Below are 26,843 nucleotides of genomic sequence, written 5' to 3'. Positions count from 1 at the left end.
ATGTATAGTACAAGAAAGAAGTTTACAAGATTTAAGGTTACTTTCTTTTCCAACGCATTACATAATGTAACAAATATATTTTGCTTGATATTAATCCAGAACTGAAAGCATAAAGTAAAACACAGAAGATAATGGCTAGTATCAGTATGTCTCCTTTCTCCAAAATACAGCAACTTCACACAGCAAATTAGGGCCAAATTTTGCATTGGTTTATCTGGAGCCTCCCTTCCCCCCTCCACCTCTTTCCTTTTATCCTTACTTTCAGCCTATCCTTTTTGTCTTCTCTATCAAATGGTGGCCACAAGAAAGATATCATTATTTGCAAAGGTTTCAGCAGAAAGGTAGTCCCTGCATTTTGATCTAAATACTATCAGCTTGTTTTCAGTCCAGTCTCCTCCGAAACAGTGTTTTACAGCTGGGCTCTGACCAGTGAGCATGCTTTGTTGCTGGCACCTAGAAGTCTTATTCTGTACTTCACCAGCTGCATCTTAACTGCTGAGCACAGCTGTTTTGGTAGGTTGTGGAAGAACAAGTGGTCTTTGAAAAAAACAAAAAACAGCACTTGATCCATTAAGTGCTCTCTAGATTAGTATCAGGATTCTAATTTCATCCACTAGGAAAAAAGGAACAGCAGAAAACATTAATACCATCCTTTATCTTTTTTTAAAAAAATGGGTTGCCTGTGTGTTGCATGAGTTATAGCTCCTATAAGGAACTGACCCTTGACTCCATGTAAAATTAATTCCATAATCTAAACTGGGGGTGATGAAACTATCCATGTAGCCAAAGCTCCAGTGGCCGCCTTCCCTGTTGTAAGGTATAAAGAGACCCTGCACAGCCAGGCTCCATGTCACATGGAAGATATGTGCCCCTGTGCAGATTCCCAGCTTTCTATTCTTTCCCAAACCCCCAATGCAACGGAACCCCAAGTAGGCTTGGGGAGGTGGGGACAAGATTCACCCCAAGGGGAGAATTCATATTTTGAATTTTAAAAAAATCTAACTTTAATATAATAGAGTCTGACCAAAGTTATCAAGAAAAAGCTGTCATAATGACATTATTAGCCCATGAAATAGAGACCCCTGAAGTAGCCCAAAACACTGCAGAGTGCAAAGCCTAATTGTGATGCCTCTTATAATTATTCTTCCCTTTTATGCCAGTGAATTTCATTTATTGCCACTAAAATTGATATCCTATCTGATCAATACAATACCTTTGTGATCAGCCACATGTTAGCCAGAGGCCACAGTGTTGTTGGGACACTTAGATCCCGATAGTCCTTTCTTCTGGGAAGTGCCTTCCTCATTTTATCCATGGCAACAGAGACATGAAAAACTATCTGGGGATCAGCCTAAATATATTAAAAAAAACAAAAGGATTACTGTAATTGGTATTTTAAATTAATACTACTAGCAAAGTTCAGCAAATACTACAAAATGCCTGCTAATGTACTATACGATCTTAGCATTCTACTGCAGACATCGTATTTTGTACTGTACAGGTTCTGAGTAAGATGATTTGGCCAACAGATGTAAGTATACATGAAGAAATATTTGTGTATGATGCTAATAATAAATAAATTGGATTACAACATATTATGGTTTCATCAATTTAAGGGCTGAGTGCGTCTTGGCCATGAATCCCAAACAAGACACCAAGCACTGTTGCATTCCCCTAAGAGCAGACCTTCATCCTAGTCTCCCCCTTGATCTGACAGGTAACTAACCTGCACTGGGTCTAAATGCAGTGCAACATACTTCTTCCAGTACATCTACAGTGACAGACAGAAAATGGTCCTACAGTATTGATTATGTGACCTGTATGTTAAAATCTCACATTAGAAGAACAGTTACAGTGAAATAGATACATTATTTTAGCTATGCTGTAGATTGAATCAACTAATGTATTTAATTTTGTACTACCCAATTACAACTAATTTTAATGTAATTAAAATAAAAACTATAAGAATACTTAAAAATCTGGTATATAGTAATTTAATCATTATAACTTTGAAGTTACATGTTCCTATTCTAGTAGTGAGAATTGCCCCTGCCAATCAACTAATAATTTTCTAAGTACTTGAATATGGAGATGATAATCTGAAAGAAGCTCTCACTTTATTAATGGAGTTTTATCCCATCAAGGCACAAAGATTTACACACACAAGTCCCATTAGTTACAGATATAAGACCATTCTGCAACAAAATTTGAATGTCCTATGATTTCTCTTCAATAGGTTTGGGATACACTAGCTAACACAAACACTACTTGATGTTTTCACTAGAAATTATTAGTGAATGATGGAGGTATAAATCTGTATATGAGAAAAACAAGGGCCAGCTCCTTGGCCCCATTAAATCTTTTCTTGCCATCCTGAAGAGACATGTAACATACAGGTCATACTATATTCAATTCCCCAGCACCTTCAGAACTTAAGTGAGTATGACCAGCTGCAAATGAGGTAGAGAAAATTGTATTGCTCCCCCTGAAAATTGACTCTATTACCACACAGACAGACAGCTCAGTCCAGATCTCCACAATCTTATCTGCAAAATAATTTGAAAAAACTTCACAGTGTCAGACGCTGCGATGAAACGCAAATAGTCTCAGTCTAGTAAATTGTTTCCAACTCAAAACAGTTTTGTTGCTCAGAATTTTGAGTATCCAATGGAAACATAGAAACTCTCTGGACATATTATATGCATATAAATATTCAATAATAACTAATACTACAGTAGGACACTGAAACCCCAGTGAGGATCTGAGGCCTATTGTGCTATACAAACACAAGGTCCCCACCCTGAATTCCTCCCACTTCAGCAGCTGTAGGTCACTTAGTGATTTCCAAGGATGAATGCAAGGAAGCAGGTGTTTAGGAGTCACTGTATAAATAGTTAAGGATAACAGATCATTATAATGTCTCCCACAGATCAGCAGAGCAGTCCGTCACAAGACAGCATTCTTCCTCAGAGCCTTTGAATCCTTACAGGTTCCATTAGTCTTTGATGAAAGACCATCAAAACAGGCCCTTCACCCTGACAGGAAAGGAGCATGATAGCATCAAAATAGGTTTTTATTCTGATTAACAACTGAGGACCAGATCCTCAGATGGTGTAAATCAGTATAACTCCCCTGAAGCGAATGCAGCTGAAGATCTGGCCCTGAATATTTATAAGAAATGAAGTTGCTGATAAAAAGGTGATAAGATCTTCCGTTATTTTTCACTATATATATATTTTTGACAATATAAAAAAATCCCATATAAATAAAATACACTTAGTACGCTTTTAGGAGATCAAAAATGTATATCTTTGCCAGAATAAATTGTAAGCTGCACTGGCAAAGCAGCAGAAGCAGAACATAAGTGAATACGATTGGGCACAATCTATTACTTGAAGTGAAATCTTAGAAGTCTCTATACCCAGTGACTGACAAGATCCCTTTGTCCTCAAAGAATGCTCTCTGTAGAGGCACATCATGCTTCCAATAAACACTGGAGGTCCATCATGTCTTAACACTTGCAATATGACCCTGGTTAATATGTTTGAGGAAAGAAAAGCTTTTGAATGAACCACATTATTCAACATCTTTATAAGCTTCTAAGACAAGGCTATAGTAACAAAAAACAATGTTCTGCTTCCTATTGTTAAGAGGAAGTGAAAGGAAATGAATAGACTCATTGTTCACCCTCAGAATCCCACCTGGATGGAATTATACTTATTTTAAATGAGACTGTGCGTAAATTACCAGTATTTCATCTGTAATATAAGGACTACTGATGTATAAGTCAAAACACTCACTTTTCAATGACTGCTTCCATGAAATTTATGACCCAAATATTTTGTATAACCACAACGAGACAGCATTAATGAAGAAATACAGATTAATATAATGGAGATTTAACCTAGGATTTCTGTATTGGAAGTGCTATACACTTCTAACAAGTCTGAAATACAATGATCAGCATCTCTTGTTATTAGGATAAAATTCAATGGGTCAACAGTAATTCAAATAAGGACAATGTAGTTATTGCAGATGATATTGACCCTTGGCGAGGTGATTAAAGTTTCACTGGAAATAAACTGCTTCTTTGATTTCAAGTACAGAGTCTCCAGCAGAACCATTTTTAAACCATAGAGATGTAGTAATGAAACTATCTGCCACGAGCTTGTGCCCACATGCATCAGCTGCTGTTGGTGGGGCTTCTGAATTGCAAATGAACAGAAAAGCCTAATCAGAAAGGATGTTCAGAACCCAAACTAAGCACCCAAAAAGAAGGGGGGGAAATAAGAATCCCAGCCTGAAATGAGATATTAGATAAGAATAGTGATGTGGGAAAAATGTGTTGTTGACTTACTTCTAATCCACTCCCTTCTGAAAGCAAATGGGGTGGAGCATATTGTTGAGGCTGGCAAAGCAGCAGAAGCAGAACATAAACACATTTGGCACAGAGATATTTGATTTCATATTACCCGTTAGCCAGCAGCAGGCAGATCTTACAAGGGAATCCCCACAGTTATTGAACAATGACAACGAATATTCTACTAATCCTCCTCCAAAGGTTCCAGGCTTAAGACAGCACTCTTACTCAACCTCACTATTATAAATTGCTATCAGATATCAGAGGTTTCACCACAACTGGGTGGAAGATTGGTTGGGTTGGAATTAGACACAAGTATCATTATGCTGTGTGCCTCTTTGTATAACACCTGCTGCAAGCCCCTATATTCTTGTTATCACTACCACAGGTTTTAATCTTTTAACATTTGGTTTAGTGGTGCAGCAGTGAGGAAGAACTGGCCCTTTGTATTCATCACAGGCTGGCACCCAGGACTAACACCATGCTGTTCATCAGGAGATAATAAAGCTGGACAGTACCCAAGTGACACTAGATAAAGAAGCAACAGCATGTTCCTCTCACCAGCCTCAGATCATGTTAAAAACCTGCAGAGCTTGGGGCAATGGCACCCCATAGAAGCAACACTGGCCATTAACTTTCTTATTTGAGATTTCACCTTCTTTATTATATTTGATAGTTTTGCTTCAGACTAGCAGCCCATGACAGTGAACTGGAGAGATGTGACTTGAGTGAGTTAGTGTGCTCAAAAAAGCATTAGAAATTGCCTTGAAAAATTATATTAATAGCATGTGCTGTGATACGCTAAGCTGTACTATCACATACCACTCAGTACCTTGTTTCTATGACACATACTATTAAACATAAGCCCACAGATAGAAGCAAGCAATACATCCATTCCACTCGCCAATAAAATTATTACTTTAAAATTTTTCCTTTCAGAAAAAAGGCGAAGGGATAAAGCATATGGTGTAGCCATAAACAATAATATTGGAAATTGTTCAAGCAAAGCCAAGTTATCAGAGAGAACAACATCTGAAAATATTCATTTACTAACATTAGCTGAGACTTGGTCTGTAAAAAGGGACTTGTTACTTTACTGTTATTATTTACAGCTAGTGGTTCTCAACCAGTGGTACACATACCCCTGAGGGTATGCAGAGGTCTTCCAGGGGTTACATCAACTCATCTAGTTATTTGCCTAGTTTTACAACAGGCTACATAAAAGCCACTAGTGAAGTCAGTACAAACTAAAATTTCATGAAGACAATGGTTTGTTTATACTGCTCTATATTCTATACACTGAAATGTAAGTACAATATTTATATTTCAGTTGATCTATTTTATAATTATATGGTATAAATGTGAAAGTAAGCAATTTTTCAGTAATAGTGTGCTGTGACACTTGTACTTTTATGTCTGATTTTGTAAGCAAGTAATTTTTAAGTAAGGTGAAACTTGGGGTATGCACGACAAATCAGATTCCTGAAAGGGACATAGTAGTCTGGAAATTTTGAGAGCCACTGATTTACACAGCACTATAAATATGCATTTAAGTGAGCTGACTAGGTATTTCAGCACATTGTGAATGATGCATTTTTATATTGAGGAGGAATTCTCTAAGGGAGTGATAGCACTGAAGTTACAAGGGCAAATTAATTGACTGAAAGCAATGTAAGGAGGTGCAAATTACACATCTCTTTGAGAGCTTGGGCCTTGTGGAGGAGTCACCCTGAGAAGGCCAGGTGAGAATATTAGCTATCCTCAACCCTGTTTCCTGCCGGCAGTAATGGTAACAGATTTAACTATGGACAGGGCATTATAGGAGCCTTACTGGTAGAGGCTGCTCAGAAGATGTACTGAATCCATGCATTGTTTAACCATTCTGGCCACACCTTTTTGGCTTCCTGGAGAGGGCTGGCCCTCTAGAGGCCTTTTGGTAGAGGAGACGTTGTTGCTATTTCTCAGTTCTGTAGTCTTGCCTCTCCTCTAACTACACCCCTAATGACAACAGCAGGGAAGTTCTATGCCACTGAAGGTTATCCCCTGCAGTAGGGTGATTCTCCTCTGCCCAGTTACATCAGCTTTCTAACCAGAGTCCAAGCTGACTGTGTTAAACTTAAAGAAAATATTACTTTATCACTTTCTTTCCTTTTGTAAAATTGTCTTTCAAGAGATGACTAATGACCAAGTAAGAGAAAGAGATTGATAAATATGTGGTTCTCCTCTCACTTATATCAGTGTAATTCAAGAGTAATTCCAATGAAATCAGTAGAACTACACTAGTATGTAACTGGTGCAAATGAGAGGAGAAACAGGCCACTGGCATCAGTGCTTTCTGCAACTACTATAGGGAAAAGTGGCAAGAGAAAAAGTTCTCTTATTTTATCTTCCTCCATGTGAATTTTTTTCCAGGCATTGCAATAGAGAATGTCCAAGTAGATGATTGGTCAGCATCAATTTTTTAAAAAACATTATCTAAAGTCACATTGCTGCTGTCTTTAATGGGCTATAAGACCGATTCTTTTAATTCAAAATTACTTGACTCTGAGAAAAAGTAGAATCTCTTGGTGGATGTACAAATGCATTGGAATTTAATATTGTAGCGTGTCAGAGAATGATAGCTTAAAGATTAATTTGAATTATTAATATAGTGCTACTTCATATCACAGAATAAAGAGAATAACCTCAAAACAGCTAATATGTAATATTATTGAGTTACCATTATCTGAAGATTTTTAGAATTTATACTAGATGCTGAATTCAAGGTGAGATTTTTAAAAGCACCTGAAGTGAGTTCTGAGCACAAATTGACATCCACTTGGGTGCTTCTGAAAATCCCTCCTCTTCACCACACTGTTAAATATTTTAGAATCCCATTAAAGAATAGGTCATCTATCATGCTCAGAAATGTGACACTCATTTCTATTACTGACAGAGAGACAGTTATACAAGTAGTGCAAAGGTTTTCTCAAATATAAGGGATGATGGGGGTTCATATTTTTTTGGACTTGGCCAGGATTACTACATCATGCCAGAGAAGATTTCTGAATCATTGATCAGAGTTTCTATCAGTAGGCATTTAGGCGTCACAGTATTTCTTTTCTGGCTAAACTGTATTATTGTTGAACACTATATTATATATTGATAATATAATAAGATTAATAATCTTCAACAAACACAAATAGCTTAGTATTCATAATATTAATATATATATTCTGAATATGAACCTGCTGTAACTTTTTTTTGAATGAGTACCAAAATAAAAGTAGTGACGACAGATTTGGATGAATGGTTTGGAAGATGATGTATTATTTCATATTTCCTGAATATGAATAGTTTAGTTCCTGAAAGGAGAGTTGCTTGGATAGCTATGCTTGGATTTCATATCTTCTTTAAAACAAGATATAGAAACTTCAAGTGGGAATATTGTCAAATGGTGGTAGCAATGACTTACTTGCCGGTGAAACAACATGTAGCAGTGCAGTGTGACTTTTTTCTTAGTACTCTTTTTTAATATTGACAGCCTTCGTGTGACATGTTTAGAGGACTTGAATTTGACAAAATAATTGTATTAAAAGTATTAAACAGTTAAAGCAGGACTCAGGTGGTACTTAAGCCATGAGCTGGATCTCTGCATAGGGTGAATTTTATCAAACGTTGATTGACTGAGTAGAATATACAACTTCCTTTAACATTAGTGGGAACTGAGGACTTAAAGCCCTATACAGAACCTTGAAATTTTACCATTATGTCACAAATATGAGTGGAAACAATTCAGGAACTTGTGCACTAAAGTTTAAATTGCTCTTCATATTTAGTAAAAGGTCAAGCATATAGAAGTGTATGTGAGTTCCAAAATTATAGTTTCTCCAAGACTTCCTTTGTTAAAAGTACAATATGATGAATTCCACAAAAGCAGTGTGAATGGACAAATAACCTGACCTGAGAAAGTGCCCAAGGATGACATCTGCTGATGGCCATCTATCCCACCTTGCTGATGTACAGGCCAATCTTCCTCACCGGTGACAAAAGAGCAACAGGTTGTAATTGTCAGGGTTATCTGTAGCCCCAGATGTACGCATTGGGATTGTATGTCATAAATTCTACTCAGTGGGAAATGTTTTATTTTTAATCTTCTATTGACAAGTAACAGCTAGGGGTTGAGCAATAATATCTATATCTGAAGGCAATTTTTAAGTGTATGTATCCAGAACATCTGAGCCTTTTCCTTTTTACTGTGTAATCTTCTTAGTGTCTTCTGCACCTCATTGAGCTCCAAGGTTCGCAAATACACAATACTGTAGATATCCAGCACCTCTGCCCTGAATTTAGCTTTAAAGGAGTCTCTCTTGAGAATATCAAATTATCATTCACAATACACTGTTCACCCCCAGATGTGTAATTGTTGAATGCTCTCACCCTGTTTCAGAATGGATAAGCCTCAATAGGTTAGTACAGTTGTAGTTTTTAAGCTTATATTAACTATCCCATTCTCTTTCTCCTAAGGTTTGTTTCTCATATTTTATTGTAGGTAGTTATTAGTAGTATTCAGATGTTTTATCTTTTACCCTATTGCTGATCTATAGATTTATGCATCTCAAGGTCACTTTGGAACCTGTTTATACCAGACACTAGAAGCATGATCAATACATCATGCTAATATATAAACAATATCAGGTAACATAAAAATGGTGCTTTAGATAACCATAGTTTAAACACAGTAAACTATGCTGTTGCCCCACTCCACAGAAAACAACGCTTTGCATTGTCACAGAAGAAGCCCTGCAGAATACAGATTGGTGCAGATTGCTCCCCTAAATGCCTCTCCCGGCATCATGTCTGTGTTCCCCCATTGCAGCAGAACTGGTGCAGTTCTGCTGTCAACTGAACTTTATTTGCCATTGGGGGTCAGGAACAAGGTTTGTCTCAATATTATTATTTGTATCACAATGCTGTGCTTGGCACTGTCTAAAGTGAGAGACAATCCCTGCTCTAAGGAGTTTACATTTTAAATAGACAAGAAAGACAACATGTGGAAGAAGAAACAGGCTCAGGGAAGTAAAGTGACTTTCCCATGATCACACAGCCAGTCAGTGGTTCAGTAAAGAATAGAATGCATGTCTTTTAAGCCCAGGCCACTTCTTTCCCCTCTGGACTAAGCTGCCTCTTCGTTTGTGAAGAATCTGTGTGAAGAATCTTTTAACTGACTCAATGTAAAAAGGTGCATGACAGCTTTAAAGTTGTATTCTATTCACTTTTCGAAATAAACTTAAAGTAGTTACAGTAACTGACTTAATTTAAATGATTTGAACAATCAAGATGACTTTACTCAGGCAAGACAAGAGGTTTTATATGAATATATTAGATTAGGACCTGGGTCTACTTTTTCAGTTACCAGATATACTTGATTTGATAAGTGAGGCTTATATGCTTATTCCTTCTGTATCACAGTACTTTAAATGCAAACAAAAATTACAGTATCAAAATGAAATTCTGAACTCGAAATTTACACAAACACCACCAAAATATAAGCACCAAATAATACTTACTATATTAGACTAGTTTCAGAGTAGCAGCCATGTTAGTCTGTATTCGCAAAAAGAAAAGGAATACTTGTGGCACCTTAGAGACTAACAAATTTATCTGAGCATAACCTTTCATGAGCTACAGCTCACTTAAGCTTATGCTCAATAAATTTGTTAGTCTCTGAGGTGCCACAAGTATTCCTTTTCTTTATATTAGACTAATAATTTGGATTTTCTTTCATTTAGAAATCTATTGTAAAAAGCAAGGATGTAAATATGTTAACCTTTGGAGTGTTTGCATTTATGGGAGACTTGTTACATCAATAGAATTGGAACATTCAAAATGTTAACTTGCACAAAATAGGAAGTGAAGATCAGGTATATAAAAAGTCATACTTAATCTTGTAACAATTTTGTGCTAACACAAAAGAATATGCTTACCTTGTATTGTATAAAATGGCTATCCATGTCCACCTTTTCCAAGTTTTGAAGTGTCTGGTGGTTTGTGCACTGGAAGTTGTCTGGAAATTCTGTACAAGTTTCCCAACTGAGAATAAACAAAGTCATTAAAAGATTCTTTATTGGGACTTTTTATTTTAAGACTACTACAGCTTCTATATTTAAAATAAAAATTACATATTTTCAGATATGTTAAATGTGTGTTAGCATATAATTAATACTTACAACCAGTAAAAAAGAAAAAGCAATGCTTAGTAGAAGGTGTGCTAATTTAAATATTATAAATTATACAGAATCTTAAATCAAAGTTAAACCTAAAATCCAATGGACAAAATTTTGACACTTTAGTCCCAGTTGTGTGATCCAACCAAATTGTACTTGGTGCAAGGAACCCAAAGGGGTAGCGAAAAGATGGTTTTATACTACTTTTGCTCTCTCCTGATCAGAGGCCATTCATGGACTAATTTGACCCCTAGTGCAACTTAAAGCAGTTCCAAGATTGCTTTTAATGATGGCAGGAGTAATGGCCATTTCAAAACCCAGGAATCACTGGAGTACAGCAACAATCCAACCACATTCTATCTCCTAGTCACATTTCTAACACCCGCCCTACACAGTGAGCTGCAGAGTGGGGGCAGTGAGGGTGATACCGACCCAACTTTGCTGGCTCTTTGCCTGAAGGGGAATCCTTGGTTGTCCTGATCATCGGGAGTTTTGCTATTGACTTCAATGGGACCCAGATTTCACCCAATATTTGTAAAAAAACACAATTTTTGTGTAATGGGAAGTAAATTAACAGGACAACAAAACTGTGCACATTTTCATTTTTAGGTTGTCCCTTTGTTATATGAAAAGGAGATGTTACCCCCTACTGATATAAAATCAGAAATAAAATTAGCTTTGATCTACACATTTTAAGTCTACATGATTATATAAATGTTTATGCTTATGTAGTCATACACTTTAGACATTCCACATATAAAAGTTTCTCATGTGGTGCAAGACTCCCTATTTTCCTGTCCCTCCTATCTCATACAAGCAACAGTGGGTGTATAAGGGACAGCAGGATCTGGCGGCTACAGCGAAATGGAAGCTGTAGCTAGAGCCTCTCAGGGAGAGGCATCAGTACTTTGGTGGACCTTAACAATTCTGCAGTAGGCAGAAAGGTGGGCAGTACCAACAGAGAATAAAAGAGGAACAAATTTGATAGGCTGCTATTGTTATGGAGTAGGGATTGGAAGGCAGGCTGCAGAATCAGCAGAGTGAAGTGCATTTTTGATTGTGACAGTTAGTCCTAATTAAAATTTTTTAAATTGATATGCACATGTAATGGTGGAAATATAGGCTCTGATTTTGCAGACATTTATGCAATTGAGTAGCCTTGATCAGGTGACTAACCTCTTTAAATTGAATCGGACTACTCACATGCTTAATGTTATTTACTCATGTGCATAACTGTTTCCAGTAACAAGGCCCAGAATATGAAATTTACATAAAGTATTAAAAAATGCACAAGCAGCTATTTAGCTGACTACTTTTATTTTCAGCATTTTAACATGTTAAAATGAAATGTTTAATAGGTAAATGTTTTAAAATGCATTTTAGCAAACGTAAATGCAAAGTCTTTTATTTATATTTATATTTCAATAAGAGTACTGGAACTAAAATATATTAGTGACTCAACCAGGGGTGGATTAGGGTTTTGTGGGACCCCGGGCCAGAGCAAGTGGGGGCACCTCCCCACCTATTCTGCCTGCAGTCCCCCTCCCCCCCGTTCCCCATCCACTGCCCCAGCACTCCTCCGGGGAAATGGGGTTGGGGTAGGGGCTTGCCATGCCCACCAGGCACTCCTGCCAGGGAGTGAGGACAGCAGGGTCAGGGAGTTGGAGCTTGCCCCGCTCCACCTGCCTGCCCGTCACTCTAGCCGGGGAATGGGGTCAGGGCGCGATGGCTTTCCCCACTTGCCTGGCACTCCAGCTGAAGAGTAGGGTCGGGGCGCGGGGGCTTGTTCCGCTCCACTGGCCCGCCCAGTGTTCCAGCCAGGGGCACACATTTTTCCGGAGCCCCATGGCCTGTTGGTCCAGTGGCTAATCCGCCACTAGACTCAATACTACTTTATTGAAATTACCCATTAAACTGTTGCAGAAAAAAACATGGATAACAGCCTCCTACTTATTTTAGTCACATCTTGTAAAATTTGAAGGATGAGGTATAATAAATTTATTTTTTTACAACTATTGAAACCTCATTAAGAGCTGATGATGAAGTACTGATGTGTTGTACTGTGCACGGAAATAATGCTAGAAATTGTCACATTTATAGGAAGATTTGCAGACTAGCTTTTCAACATTTTAATAGTCCTCTATATGTCTCCCTTTCTTTCTCTGTAATCTTGGATTTAGGGTTTCAGAGAACTTTGAAAAAGCAGAAGTTAATATACTTGTCACATCCAGGCAGCAGATCAACATTAGGATCCAGAAGAGTTTTATAAATAACTGTGATACCATCCTTTTCAGCTGCAGTCACTCTGTCAAAGGTCAAACTTAGAACACGGTTTAAGGGAGACCTGCAAAATGGAAATAAAATCAAAGCTGATCTTTCTGAAACGAAAACACACAGCTTCAAAAACAATAATGAGATTATACATACAAAGGCAGTGAACATAATGGAAATGCTGTTCAAAGAACAAAGACAGAAAATATTAAAACCCCTGCATTTTATATGTCGGAAAGAACTTCTAGGTTTCAGAGTAGCAGCCGTGTTAGTCTGTATCAACAAAAAGAAAAGGAGTACTTGTGGCACCTTAGAGTCTAACAAATTTATTTGAGCATAAGCTTTCGTGAGCTACAGCTCACTTCATTGGATGCACATCCGATGAAGTGAGCTGTAGCTCATGAAAGCTTATGCTCAAATAAATTTGTTAGTCTCTAAGGTGCCACAGGTACTCCTTTTCTTTTATTAGTAATCTAGTAGCCAATCTGGCTTTAGTCTTTAGTTCAGGTGCTTCCATCTCAGATACTAATTCTCTCCCCAGCCATCTTCTTGTCTTTATTAACCTATAGGTTATGGACAGCAACCAAATTGAATTAGTCTTGCAAAATTAGCTCTTCTACTGGAATAAATAACTATTTGGGGAGAAAGAAATCAGTATTATGATCAGCACCCAGGTAATCATCTAAGGATAATTGAATAAGATTGTAGATTAATGTTCATGAACAATAACTAAATAATATAAATATGTTTTGATAAAACAGAGACAAATTATGTATTATTTTGTCAAAATACAATAATAAATACGAGTTTGTTTAATTAGCTGAACCTTAATAGGAGAAATCCAGTGAGGTTTGTGACTAATAGATCAATCCTTAAACTGATATATTCCTTTATAGGTCTCATAGTTGTAAGCAACATTACATTAAAATCTAATAAAGCATGAATAACTTTCACATTTATACTCTTATTAGTAAAGTTTCTTTTAAAGGGACACAGTCAACTTTTAAAATCCTATTTCCATATTAATATTTTTACTTACAAGTAACAACTAGAATAAGTAAACTGAAATAAATTAGAGATAAATATATTTTCTCTATTTCTTTTCTAATTTGTTTACTTTGTGCATTTGATAGCACTTTTGTATATTCATAGTTTGACTGTACAGTGGAAACAATGAATCAATTTCCAGTTGTTCATTTGGGTCTTTTATATAGCAACAAAGGAAAAAACACATTCAATCAGAGCTCCTGGCTAAGAGTTTGTGGTATGTATGTTTTTTTTTTTAATGTAAGAGGTATTCAGGGGGCAGCTGAACTTAACAAAAATACTTTTATTTCATTTTGGTGAAATTAGCCAGTTTTGAGTTGTCAATGTCACTTTAAACAAAGAAAACAGTAATACACTGACCAACAATTCTAAAAATGTGTCAAAACACACGTATAAGGAAATGTATGCTATTTGCATACTCTCCTACTCTGCTTTTGAGGGAAGCAAGAGTTTGAGAAATTAGAAAAAGCAAAATTATTTTTAAAATCAGACTAATATACATTTCAATTGTTATTTATCATGTTGTAGTTTATTATCCATTGTTATGGAAATTATTAAATACTATACTACGTTAACTTAAAGCTGGCAATTAGAAGATGTATAAAAGAATGGCTAAGAGAAGCCATTTTCTAGAATATTCACTGAAAACAATGGTTGTATTTTCTGTTTATTCCAAGAATGAAGCCAGTGACAAGTTCAGTTTTGGGTGAAACAGTTATATACAGGAATTGTTTGTACAGAAATTTAATCTGTCATAATACATAGGAAAAGTGAAATGTCATCAATAAACTACTCAATTACTTTTTCAGATTGCGCTGTACATCCAGAGACTTGTCATAAATCTGACATAACCCTGTTCCCAGCAGAGTAGAAGTGTAAAGAATTAGTATTGAAACAAAAAATAGATTTTTGTTTGCGAAAGGAAAAATAAGAGAACTTGAATAGGTATTCATCACAAGATTCAGAGTAGCAGCCGTGTTAGTCTGTATCTGTAAAAAGAAAAGGAGTACTTGTGGCACCTTAGAGACTAACAAATTTATTAGAGCATAAGCTTTCATGAGCTACAGCTCACTTCATCGGATGCATGCAGTGGAAAATATAGTGGGGAGATTTTATATACAGAGAACATGAAACAATGGGTGTTACCATACACACTGTAACAAGAGTGATCAGGAAAGGTGAGCTATTACCAGCAGGAGTGTGTGTGGGGGGGGAGTGGGGCAGGGACACCATCATAGGGCCTAATCGCATCAGCCACACTATCAGAGGCTCGTTCACCTGCGCATCTACCAATGTGATATATGTCATCATCTGCCAGCAATGCCCCTCTGCCATGTACGTTGGCCAAACTGGTTAATCTCTACATAAAAGAATAAATTGACACAAATCAGACGTCAAGAATTATAACATTCAAAAACCGGTTGGAAAACACTTCAATCTCTTTGGCCACTCAATTACAGACCTAAAAGTGGCAATTCTTCAACAAAAAAAATTCAAAAACAGACTCCAACGAGAGACTGCTAATTGGAATTAATTTGCAAACTGGACACAATTAACTTAGGCTTGACTAAACACTGGGAGTGGATGTGTCATTACACAAAGTAAAACTATTTCCCCTTGTTTATTTCCCCCTTGTAAACTGCTGGAAATGGCCCACCTTGGTTATCACTACAAAAGGTTCCCTCCCCCTCGCTCTCCTGTTGGTAAGAGCTCACCTTTCCTGGTCACTCTTGTTACAGTGTGTATGGTAACACCCATTGTTTCATGTTCTCTGTGTATATAAAACCTCCCCACTATATTTTCCACTGCATGCATCCAATGAAGTGAGCTGTAGCTCACGAAAGCTTATGCTCTAATAAATTTGTTAGTCTCTAAGGTGCCACAAGTACTCCTTTTCTTATCACAAGATTGTGTTCTTAACTGATGCTGAATATGTATAAGTAAATATGAGCTCTATGCAAAACTTTACATATGAAGTTTATATTATGTCTTGTATATTTTACAGTTTTCTGACTGCACAGCAAGTTTTATTATTACTGTTAATAATGTATTCTATGGCAGTGCCCAAAATCCCAGTCAGAATAGGAGTCATATTGTGCTAGCCACGGTTCAAGCACAGATATCAAAGAGAAGAAGATAAGCAAACTGCTTCCTTGACAATAATTAATGGAAACAGTGAACTGTTTTAAACGCTTGTAAAATCATGCTAAAATGCTGGAAATAGCTGATTAAGTTTCAAAATGTAAGCCCCCAGAAAAACTCATAATAATTGCTAAATCTTATCAGTAAAACAGACCGAAGTATTGATAAATGACTATTCAATTATTGACTTCAATGGGAGTTTTGCCTGGATGTGTTTCATAGTGTTTTACCAGTCTGAATACAGGAAATACTTAGCCCAAATAGTTAGAAAATGCCAACATTAAGTCTGTGTTTTGTAGGATTCTAGATAAATATCATGGTCTTGACCAGCTAAGAATTAGGATCTAGATCTGTAAAGATATTTAGATGCTTAAAGATGTGGATAAACATCTAATGGGACTCTCAAACCTAGGCACCTAACTCCCTTTGATTTCAATGGAATTTACGCACCTGCGCACTTCTGATAATCCTGTTATGAACCTAATTGCATCTTTAGGCACCTAAATACCTTTTAAAATATGGCCTTATGTGTCTTATTCTCATTTAAAAACAATATTCCACATAACGTTATTCATTGGATTATTCTAATTTTCTTTCTGCTTCTTTATCACTTTGTCCATTTCAAAATAAAAAATATGATGTCACCATAGTTTTAATCAAATTATTCGTCTTTAATCTGCTTCTAAGTAACTACAAAAGGTACTTAGTAAATTAGTCAATAATTGATAACACTTCAGAAGTTATCACTGATTCCAAGTATGCAGCTGTATTCTAGTCACAATGTAATTAGATTGTCTTCAAGGTTGCTAGTGATAAAACTCACAATATCTTTAGCAAGTATTCCGTCAATTATTTGAGCTAAAACATGTTTAAGTACTTTTTATTTAAAAGTCTGTTGAAACCTGGAACAGATTTTCTGCAATGTGTTAAACATGTTCAACGTTATTTTCAAATCAGTGTTCCAGATATTCTTTACACTTCTGAATTTACAATAAGTTTAGTGCATTAACATCACAGCCCCTCACTACTTTGGGCTTAGTTACAATCAAAATAATTCTCTAGCTCTTGAATTTTTTCCAGGGTAATGAACAAAACTGGACTACTAAACATCGTACTGTACAACATATATTTAAAATTCTCCTTCAGCATTTTATTGCTGTATTGATTTGCAATTACCAACCATGATGATTGTTCAGTTCTTCTGAACAAAAATGATCAAAAATCCTAAACTCAATTCTACCTGGTTATAGTTTAACCACAAGAAAGCATCAAATTATATTAACTTAATTGAGAAAGTAATTTTCAATTGCTCATACAGTACAACAATGAGCTTAAGGTCCTTGACAACTAGTTTTAGACATGATCCCAGATGTGTCCTGTCAATACACATAATTTCACCATAGTTCAACAAGATCTCAACAGGCTAGCACAGCAGTGAATAAATTTGTAGCGCAGCCACTTTTTCCTCAGGAAATAAGATAATTTTTTCCAGGAATTAACAAATCTAAAAAGTTAAGCACCCCTCAAACATCTCCAGAAATTATTAGGAGATAACACAACCAAAGTATATCCCCTTTAAAAAACTTTGGTAGCCCAGTCTTTACAAACTTTATCAATTTATCTTTCACTCTACCATCATTGGTGCTTAAGAGGTTAAGACTTTATTTGTGAAATCAGAGAGAGGTAGTGGGGAATGATGTTGTCTACTGCTTCATAAATCTTGCTTAAGATCCTTTTCAATTACCATCCATTTCTCCTTTAAAAAGGGACAAAAAAATAGAGGAGTGGAAACAGGTCAGGGCAGTCTGTGACAATGACAGTGTGATGGGCTTGGACCCCCTGTGGTGTTTCCATCTGCTATCATTAAGGTGACTATTCAGACATGAAAAAATCCCTCTTGCTGTGCTGACAGGCAGACATCAAGAGCTATGACAAGGCATTAAGACAGAAAGTCAGAGACAGAGATGTCATATTCCACAAACAATACTGCCGCAAACAAGACCTCTGAAATTTTCTTGGAATTTAAAATAAAAATAAAAGGGGTTTTACCTGGAGGTTATCAAACTTCCTCTTACATTAGGTTGACAACGAAAAGATTGCTGACTGTCACGCAGATAAACATTTAGCTCTTACCTGTAATCTTTACCATAAGAAACCCAAATTTTTTGCTCATTCTTCAGTAAAAGTGGGTTTTTAATTTCTTGTCCTTTCTCATCAAAAAGCCGGGCAGGAATAAGATTGAGGCCTGTTGGTTTGAAGTCTGCTGAATATTGTAGTTTTTTGTGAATCATATGCAGCAGCTGGCAAGAACAAAGCAAACAAATAAATAAACTAAAAATGTGAACATCTGTAATAAATTGTTTGTACTCCATAACAAATGAAGTCCAAACAAATGATAATTAAATTCATATAGAATGTTAAAAGAAGTGTGAAATGACTGCAATGTTTATCTCAGTGTAAAATAACAAAATGAGCACAGGCTTTTAACCGGCAGGGGGTGCAACAGGATTATGATTGAGCTCTGACCCTTTGGCACAGAAACTAAAAGCAGATGTGACAGTTGTACAGAACAAGCATTTAGCTTCTACTTACTATAACAGCTCTCTTTATAAAGGTTATGTTTTTCCTGCCTACATTTGGAGCTACGTTTTGCTCATGTTTTTACTGAGCTTGTTCAAGTTTTACAATGAGTGCTCTCCACCCTCCTGCCAAACCATAGGTGATCAATAGCTGAACAATAATATTGCAAGCCTCATTTAACAATTTCTGTACTATGTCTGTTAACTTGCCCCTGCCAGATTAGCCATAATTAGCTCCTCTGTGAATATAACATTTTTATGTATTGCATTGTTTCTTTTTCAGAAGTTGGTTCTCATCTCTATTTGTGAACTTTATTTGATTTTACATGACTGCACTTCAGTCTTCATTTCTGCCATGTAGTCAGGGCCTTTCCAAATTTCTGCACCTTCAAGATCAGTTCTGCGGCAAACATTACTGGACTGCAAATTCTGTGGGCAATTTGCCATTTCAAGGCACAGTAATGGTTCCCCTGAATATTGTAGGTTTCAGAGTAACAGCCGTGTTAGTCTGTATTCGCAAAAAGAAAAGGAGTACTTGTGGCACCTTAGAGACTAACCAATTTATTTGAGCATAAGCTTTCGTTTATATACACAGAGACCATGAAACAATACCTTCTCCCACCCCACTCTCCTGCTGGTAATAGCTTATCTAAAGTGATCACTCTCCTTACAATGTGTATGATAATCAAGTTGGGCCATTTCCAGCACAAATCCAGGTTTTCTCACCCTCCGCCCCCCCCCCCCCCCCCAACTCACTCTCCTGCTGGTAATAGACCATCCAAAGTGACTCATCCAAAGTGACCAGCAGGAGAGTGAGTTGTGTGTGTGTGTGGGAGGGAGAGTGAGAAAACCTGGATTTGTGCTGGAAATGGCCCAACTTGATTATCATACACATTGTAAGGAGAGTGATCACTTTAGATAAGCTATTACCAGCAGGAGAGTGGGGTGGGAGGAGGTATTGTTTCATGGTCTCTGTGTATATAATGTCTTCTGCAGTTTCCACAGTATGCATCCGATGAAGTGAGCTGTAGCTCACGAAAGCTTATGCTCAAATAAATTGGTTAGTCTCTAAGGTGCCACAAAAAGAAAAGGAGTACTTGTGGCACCTTAGAGACTAACCAATTTATTAGAGCATAAGCTTTCGTGAGCTACAGCTCACGGCTGAATATTGTAGTCACTTCATTCCACTCCCCCTCCCTTTTATCACTCTGCCTACAGAAAAGCACTTTCCCTACACAGACACACACATTCCGTCTTCCTTGCCAACTCCTACAATTGAACACAACATTGAGTTGCTCCTTTAGCACCTATTGGAGACACTAAAGATGCATGCTCATTATGGAGGCAGGCAGCGGAAGTCAGAGCATGAGATAAAAGTTCTCAGTAACTGCTTATTCTTTATGCCAAATTATACATTTAAGCACTTTTTCTTTTTACTTGTCCAATTTGAGTAGGCTGGGGAGAAGGAAGAACTAAAAGTATGTGGCAAATAAGGAGGTGACTAAATACTTGGCAAACAGTGGACCCTGGTTAATGTACTTGGAGATTTTTGTCAATTTTTTTCCAAACTTGCACGTTGACTAGTTTCACAATCCGCTAAAACAGGACACTCGAGGAAATCTGGCTGTTCAGGTGGGACTTTTAATAGAGTTGAGAATTCTTCTTGAAAAGATGAAGGAAATCCCATAAGTTTAAAACACATTTAATTATTGTTTTGAAAGCAAACACTTAAATACTTGATGAAAACAGTTTTTTCAATGTAGGTGACTTGTAGCTGAATTATTGACCTGTCTGCCAGTTATCCCTAGGCATAGATGAAATAAGCATCCAGAGATTGATTCTTATTTACACTGAAACTCCTTTTACACAGCTCTGGCACTGTAAAGAAGTCTTAATGTGGGAATCAATTATATTTACACTTAATTTAAGGCCTCTCTACACTGCCAGAGGAATGTAAAAGGTTTTTAGTGTTAATGAGAATAAGGTCTGTAAAGTGTATTATATTTAACTTCTGTCTGGTGTTTTAACATAAACATTTAAAGTAATTCACAGAACTATGGAAAGTGCAGTTTCCTCTGCAACAACTCATAGGATATCTGCACTGGGTGCAGTAGGGGCATTGACGTCTACACCATTTAAACCATTCTTCTAAGAGAAGATGCTGCTCTATCTAGGAGCAATTTGGAGTGGTCTCTGGTTGTGCTGGAGAGGTGATCATTGAGTACAGATAATTTAACAAGACGAAATGCTTAGACATTGGTATGGACACTTTGCCTTACGTGTAGATACAAAGCCTGTGTACACAGACACTGCAAGCCTCCTAGCACAGAAATAGATTGCAGTGTAGACAGAGAAGCACTGCTTACACAAGAAGAGGAAAGACAGACTCCTCCGCACAGGAGGTAGGATAAATGAGATGAGGGAAGCCACATGATGCATGAAACATGGAGACATAACCTCTCGCCATGCAATGTTGTGCTCTGGGCACATGCCTAAACTACCACTGTGTTATATGGACATCACATTGGACCCTTTTTAATGCAGCAACTGCACTGGAACCCACCAAAGTTAATACAAATGTTATTTAATCCCCAAAATTGGACTTTCAGGGATGCAGGATGGAAGGTGAAAAAAACAACCCTATACAGCAGTTTGCCATTTTTGCCTGGGAAAAATTCCTTTCAGATTCCAAACAAAATTCGGTGATCAGCCTCGCTCCCAGCATTATAAGTGATCAAGCTCACCAGATAAGGAAAGGGTGAAGAGGATAGGTCTGGAACAGAGTCCAAAATGGCTTCTTGACAGCAGCAACAAACAGAATCCCCTCCCACCCACCACCAGGCAAGACACAATCAGCTGACCCATCAAGGTCCACTGACCAATGACAGCAGAAGTGGGCAGAACTGTCTCCACTATCTGGATACCATGCGGCAGGGAGTGAAGGGGGTGGGACTAACAGAGGGTGTAGGGAAACAAGAAAGAAGTGGCACCTTTCCCCTCACCTATATACACATGCTGTAGGCCATCAGGAGGGGGAGGAAGAACTAGGGGATCACGTGTAGTACTGCTTCAGCTGCTCATACTTGAGCTCTCCCCCTCCCTGCCCACCTGGTGAGGGCAGAGAAGATTGTCCTCATTGTCCTGGACCCATCAAAGACACACCCCTGGCTAGTGAGTGAGCATGGTATTATAGTACACTTAGTTTTGTTACTATAGTACAAAATATATAATGTGGATCATTTTGATGTTCACATTTATCTATTTCAATTGTCAACCCACATTTTTCTGATATAATGCACAAATCCTACTGTGTTCCTATACTGTAGTATTGGTAACATTAATATAAAACAAAGCATATTGTTTAATTTATGAAAAAGTTAAATTACATCTCCTTAACTGCAGGCACAGAATCTTGGTCACTTGGTTGTTCCTAGCTAGGATCACTGTCCTCAGAAAAGTAAGCATGACATGAAGGGAAATGTATGGTTAAAGGGACTGTTAATGGGATACTGCATTTTAATATCTAGTCCAAACATTTGTTTAACTATTTGTTTCCATTCAATCATTTGCTTTCAGTCCAGATGGATAGCAACTAAAAACTATTACAAATTTTACCAATTTATCACCAAAGAGTTTTAAAAGAATTGACTGAGGAGTTCTCAAACATTGATGTTGATTTTTAACAAATCTTAGAATGCTGAGGAAATACCAGAGGACTGGAAATAAATCTAATGTGCTTATAATTTTAAAAGAGTAAATGGGATGATCAGGATAACTATAAGGAAGTTAGCCTGACACTGGATGCTGGGCAGAATCATGGAAAGACTGATATGCGATAACAACAGTGAAGAATTAAAGAATGGGAGCATACTTAATGTCAATCGACATGGCTCCATGGAAAATAGGTTGTGTCAAATAAACTTGATTTTTTGATATTACAGGTATGGTTGAAAAAGGAAACTGTGTCAATGCAACTTAGGCTTCTGTAAGGCCTTTCTCTTAGTACTGCAGACAGATTAAAAATTAGTACTATCCAAAATCAATGTACTTTATGTTAAATGGATTAAAAATTGCCTAACTGATAGATCTCAAAAAGTAACTGTAAATGGGGAATCATCTACTGGGCATGTGGAGAACTGGGCAATATCTGTATTATCTTTATGAATATCTTTATCAATTATCAATAGCACCTCAGTCTATCTGGGTGATATGATCCTGCCTGAATGCCAGAGTTAAATCAAAGGAGGCTGTGAAGGGAGAAACCAAACAGGAAATTAAAAAATGGAAAAGAAAAGGTTTTTGAGGAAACCATCCATAGCTAGGTTGACAAGTTTACCTTTTCTGGGCTGAACCTGGGATCACAGGAGATCCTAAGTCTCAGTGACGCTGGAAAAGGAAGGAGGGTTTGAGTACACACACACACACACAGAATGGTGAGGAATCTGGGCAAAGCCAAGCAGATAGAAAGAAGATGTTTGTACACCAGTGCAAGGAGACTGGGTAACAAAATGGAGGAACTAGAACTACTGGTGCAGTTCTATAATAACCAGATATTATAGGGGTAAAAGAAACATGCTGGAATAGTAGTCATGACTGGAGTATAGGTACTGAAGATTATGTGCTGTTCAGGAAAGAGAGAAATAAAGGTAAAGGTGGTGCAGTAGAATTATATAGTAATGATGCAGAGACTGTAAAGAAATTAGAAGTAAAGGCATGGATAAAAACAGAATCTATTTGAATCAATATCACTTTGGGGAAGAAAGCTATCAGAGGTTCCCCTGGGATAGTGCTTGGGGTGTTTTACAGACCCCCAGGATCAGTTTAAATATAGATAGAGACCTCTTTAATGTTTTTAATAAAATAAATACTACTGAGAATTTTGTGATTATAGGAAACTTTAAATTCCCAGATATAGATTGAAGGACAAATGCTACTAATAGTAAGGCCCAGATTTTCTTGGATGTGATAGCTGACAGACTTCTTCACCAGATAGTCACTGACCCAACAAGAGTTGATGCCACTTTAGATTTGGTATTGGTGAGTAGTGAGGATCTCATAGAAGAACTGGTTTGTAGGGGACAACCTTGGTTCGAGTGATCAGATCTGCAATTAGGGTCCTTGATTTCAAAATGGCAAACTTTAAAAAATTAAAGGCATTAGTTAGGGAAGTGGACTGACTGACCTGGACTGAAGTACTCAAGGATCTGAATGTAGAGGAGGCTTGGAATTACTTTTTCAAAGTTGCAGGAAGTATCTGAAAAATTCATAGGGAAGGGCTGCAGACCAAGCTGAATGAGCAAGCATCTCAAGGCCAGTAAGAGAAAGCAGAATAGAAGATGGGATGGATCATGAAGGAAAGCTACCTCCTGGAGGTCAGAAACTGTAGGGGAAAAGTGAGAACTGCCAAAAGCCAAGCACAGTTGGACTTTGAAAAGGGAATTAAAACGAATAGTAAAAAGTTCTATAGCCATATAAGTAAATAAAAAAAAAACAAGGAAAAAAGTTGGGAAACTACCTACAATGGCTTGTAGCTGATCTGTAACTGCTAGTAGCAAATATCCCCAATGGCCGGTGATGGTACACTACATGGGGAAGGCTCTGAGTTACTACAGAGAATTCTTTCCGAAGTGTCTAGCTGTTTGGTCTTGCCAAAATGTGCAGGGTCCATCTGACCACCATATTTGAGGTCGTGAAGGAATTTTCCTGGATCAGATTAGGAGAGACCCTGTGGGGTTTTTTGCCTTCCTCTGCAGCATGGGGCACAGGTCAGTTGCAGGTTCAAACTAGAGTGAATGGTGAATTCTCTGTAACCTGAAGTCTTTAAATCATGATTTGAGGACTTCAGTAACCCTGCCAGAGGTTATTGGTCTATTACAGGAGTGGGTGGGTGAGGTTCTGTGGCCTGCAATGTGCAGGAGGTCAGATTAGATTTTCATGATGGTCCCTTCTGGTCTCCAAATCTATGATTCTGTGAGTCTATGATGCATGCAGGACAGTCTGCTTTTCCCATCCAAAGATAGGAGTTAGCTGGGCTGAGAGGAATTTACAAATGCCAACAAAGAAAGATGAAGATGTAAGAAAGACCCAGGGGTAGAGGCCTTTTTTTTAACCCTTTACTCTATGTGCTTTGTATCTTTGGGGGAAGGAATAAAAAATCAATAACTAATGCTTTGTTTTGAAGACACTGTTTTCCAATCACTTTAATCAATTTGCTCGGCACAGTTACCAACTGCAGTTGGGCCTGTGGCATTAATAAGGTTGGGAAACCAGAGTGATTGGATCATGTCATACTGCCCAGTGTGAAGTGCAGGAAGCTAAGCATGTCCTATAAAGGATGCAGTCCAGAAGGACTAAAAGGGGACTAAGATGAAGATCACTCTGTAGCCATTACAGGGTGTTTCTAATAGGGTCTTGCAGAGATCTATTATTGGCCCATTGTTATTCAATATTTTTAGCAATTATTTGGAAGAAAATAAAAAATCATTGCTGATAAAAATTTGCCAATGACACAAAAATTGGTGGAGCAATAAATAAAGATAGTGACAAGTCAGTTTACAGAACAATCTGGATTATTTGGCAACCTGAGCTCATTTGAAAAGTATGCATTGTAATACATACATCCAGGGGTGAAAGTAGGATGATACGGGCCAGTACGGCATTGTGACGTTGCATCCTATAATATTTGAAAGAAATATGCTTATGAATGTAAATATGACATAACTGTAATATGTTTTATGCTACATATGCCATGTAACATATCTCTGCAAAGGTTACGATCTACTGAATATATTCATCCTATTTGTATGCATGTATCATTTTTGTATTCAAAGTTATGAATATTGGTTGTATACTTGTTTGATTTTAAGTAGCCTCAGTGAAGCAATTGGTCAGCTTCTTGAGAAAAGACTGTTCTCAGTAAGTGCTCAATCAAGAAACACTTAATCTGACAATAGACTTTGATAGATGCCAATTCACATCTGAGCTTTTCTCTGAACGTTCCTGTAGAGAACTAAGTCATACAAGGACATGTGACTTGCCCAGGTGACTCCAAAACTCCATCCTGTAGAGGGGATTCTACACAGGGGAAGGGAGGGGTTTCCACCAACAAGAAAGAAACTATATAAAGCCCTGGGAGGCCCCTCCATTTTGTCTTCAGCTGGCTCAAGAGGTAGCCTCTTCACCCCCAAAGGATACCTTAAAGAAACTGGAACAAAGAACAGTAACTACAGAGGTGGGGGTAATTGCTGGCCCCAGACTAGTAGGAGGCTAGTCTGTAAAAGAAGCTTGTTGGAACATCTCTGAGGGTGAGATTTCATCTGTAATCACTTTCTTACTGTATTAGGCCTAGACTGTTGTAGGAACAGCAGTGATCTGTATGCTCTGTATAACCTGTATGCTCAAAAGGTCTGTTACACTTCCCCCCACCTTTTGTCTCCTCTCCCCCCTACCTCCTGGAATGCTTGTGGAATGAATGGGCTGCTTGAACAGCTAGAAGATCAGAAGAGCTCCTAGGTAGACAAGAATATGGAACTCTAACTAGGTAGCAATCACACGCCCAAAGCATGGACACTGCCCGAGGTGGAGTGTGACCAACCAAATGCAGCCAAGTCATCTCTAGTCAAAGGCCATGAGGAGCAGGTCCTTAAAAGGGGAAGGGGCCAGGAGGGTACACACAAGGTTGTACCTCCAGTAAAGGCCCTTTGCCTAGACCGCCTGGCCAATGGTTCACCGCATTACATTCCATCATGCCTTGGGAAGACTTACCTTCATCACACCATCCATTGCTGCACCATGGGACACTTACCTTGAAGGATCCTGACATCTCCAGTGCCGTGCCTGTCCTGGGAGCGTGAGTATGCGAGTGTGAGTGTGACCCCCCCGGCCCCCTTCTTTTGAACTTAGCTATCAATATAATGAACGTGCTACTCTCTGCCAGACTCTGGTGGGTCATTACTCCTCCCTAAACTTACTAGCTGTCCCAATTTCAGGTAACAGACTTGCGTGTTTTATTTTATTTTGCTTGATAATTCACTTTGTTCTGTCTGTTATTACTTGGAACCACTTAAATCCTACTTTTTTGTATTTAATAAAATCACTTTTTACTTATTAATTAACCCAGAGTATATATTAATAACTGGGGGGGCGGCAAACAGCTGTGCTTATCTCTATATCAGTGTTATAGAGGGCGAACAATTTATGAGTTTATCCTGTATAAACTTTATACAGGGTAAAACGGAT

At 37.7% G+C, this 26,843-nt stretch overlaps 1 protein-coding gene across 7 annotated transcripts in view; it reads right to left on the bottom strand.

Annotated features, from left to right (window-relative positions):
* DCDC1 (doublecortin domain containing 1) overlaps window positions 1-26,843 on the bottom strand; it is a 420,020-nt gene that overhangs the window by 176,177 nt on the left and 217,000 nt on the right. For 6 of the 7 annotated variants that reach the window (XM_073347762.1, XM_073347765.1, XM_073347767.1 and 3 more), the window contains exons 12-15: window positions 18,160-18,326; window positions 12,785-12,910; window positions 10,327-10,432; window positions 1,214-1,351 (exon numbers count right to left, since the gene is read on the bottom strand). In XM_073347762.1, coding sequence (XP_073203863.1) covers window positions 1,214-1,351; window positions 10,327-10,432; window positions 12,785-12,910; window positions 18,160-18,326 — 537 coding nt within the window. The remainder of the gene's footprint in view (window positions 1-1,213; window positions 1,352-10,326; window positions 10,433-12,784; window positions 12,911-18,159; window positions 18,327-26,843) is intronic. The other variant, XM_073347766.1, reaches the window with a different exon arrangement.

Source organism: Lepidochelys kempii, chromosome 6 (genome assembly GCF_965140265.1).
Source record: "Lepidochelys kempii isolate rLepKem1 chromosome 6, rLepKem1.hap2, whole genome shotgun sequence".
Lineage (NCBI taxonomy): Eukaryota > Metazoa > Chordata > Testudines > Cheloniidae > Lepidochelys > Lepidochelys kempii.
The sequence above is the reverse complement of the archived record's forward strand: the minus strand, read 5'-3'. Positions and strand labels throughout refer to the sequence as shown.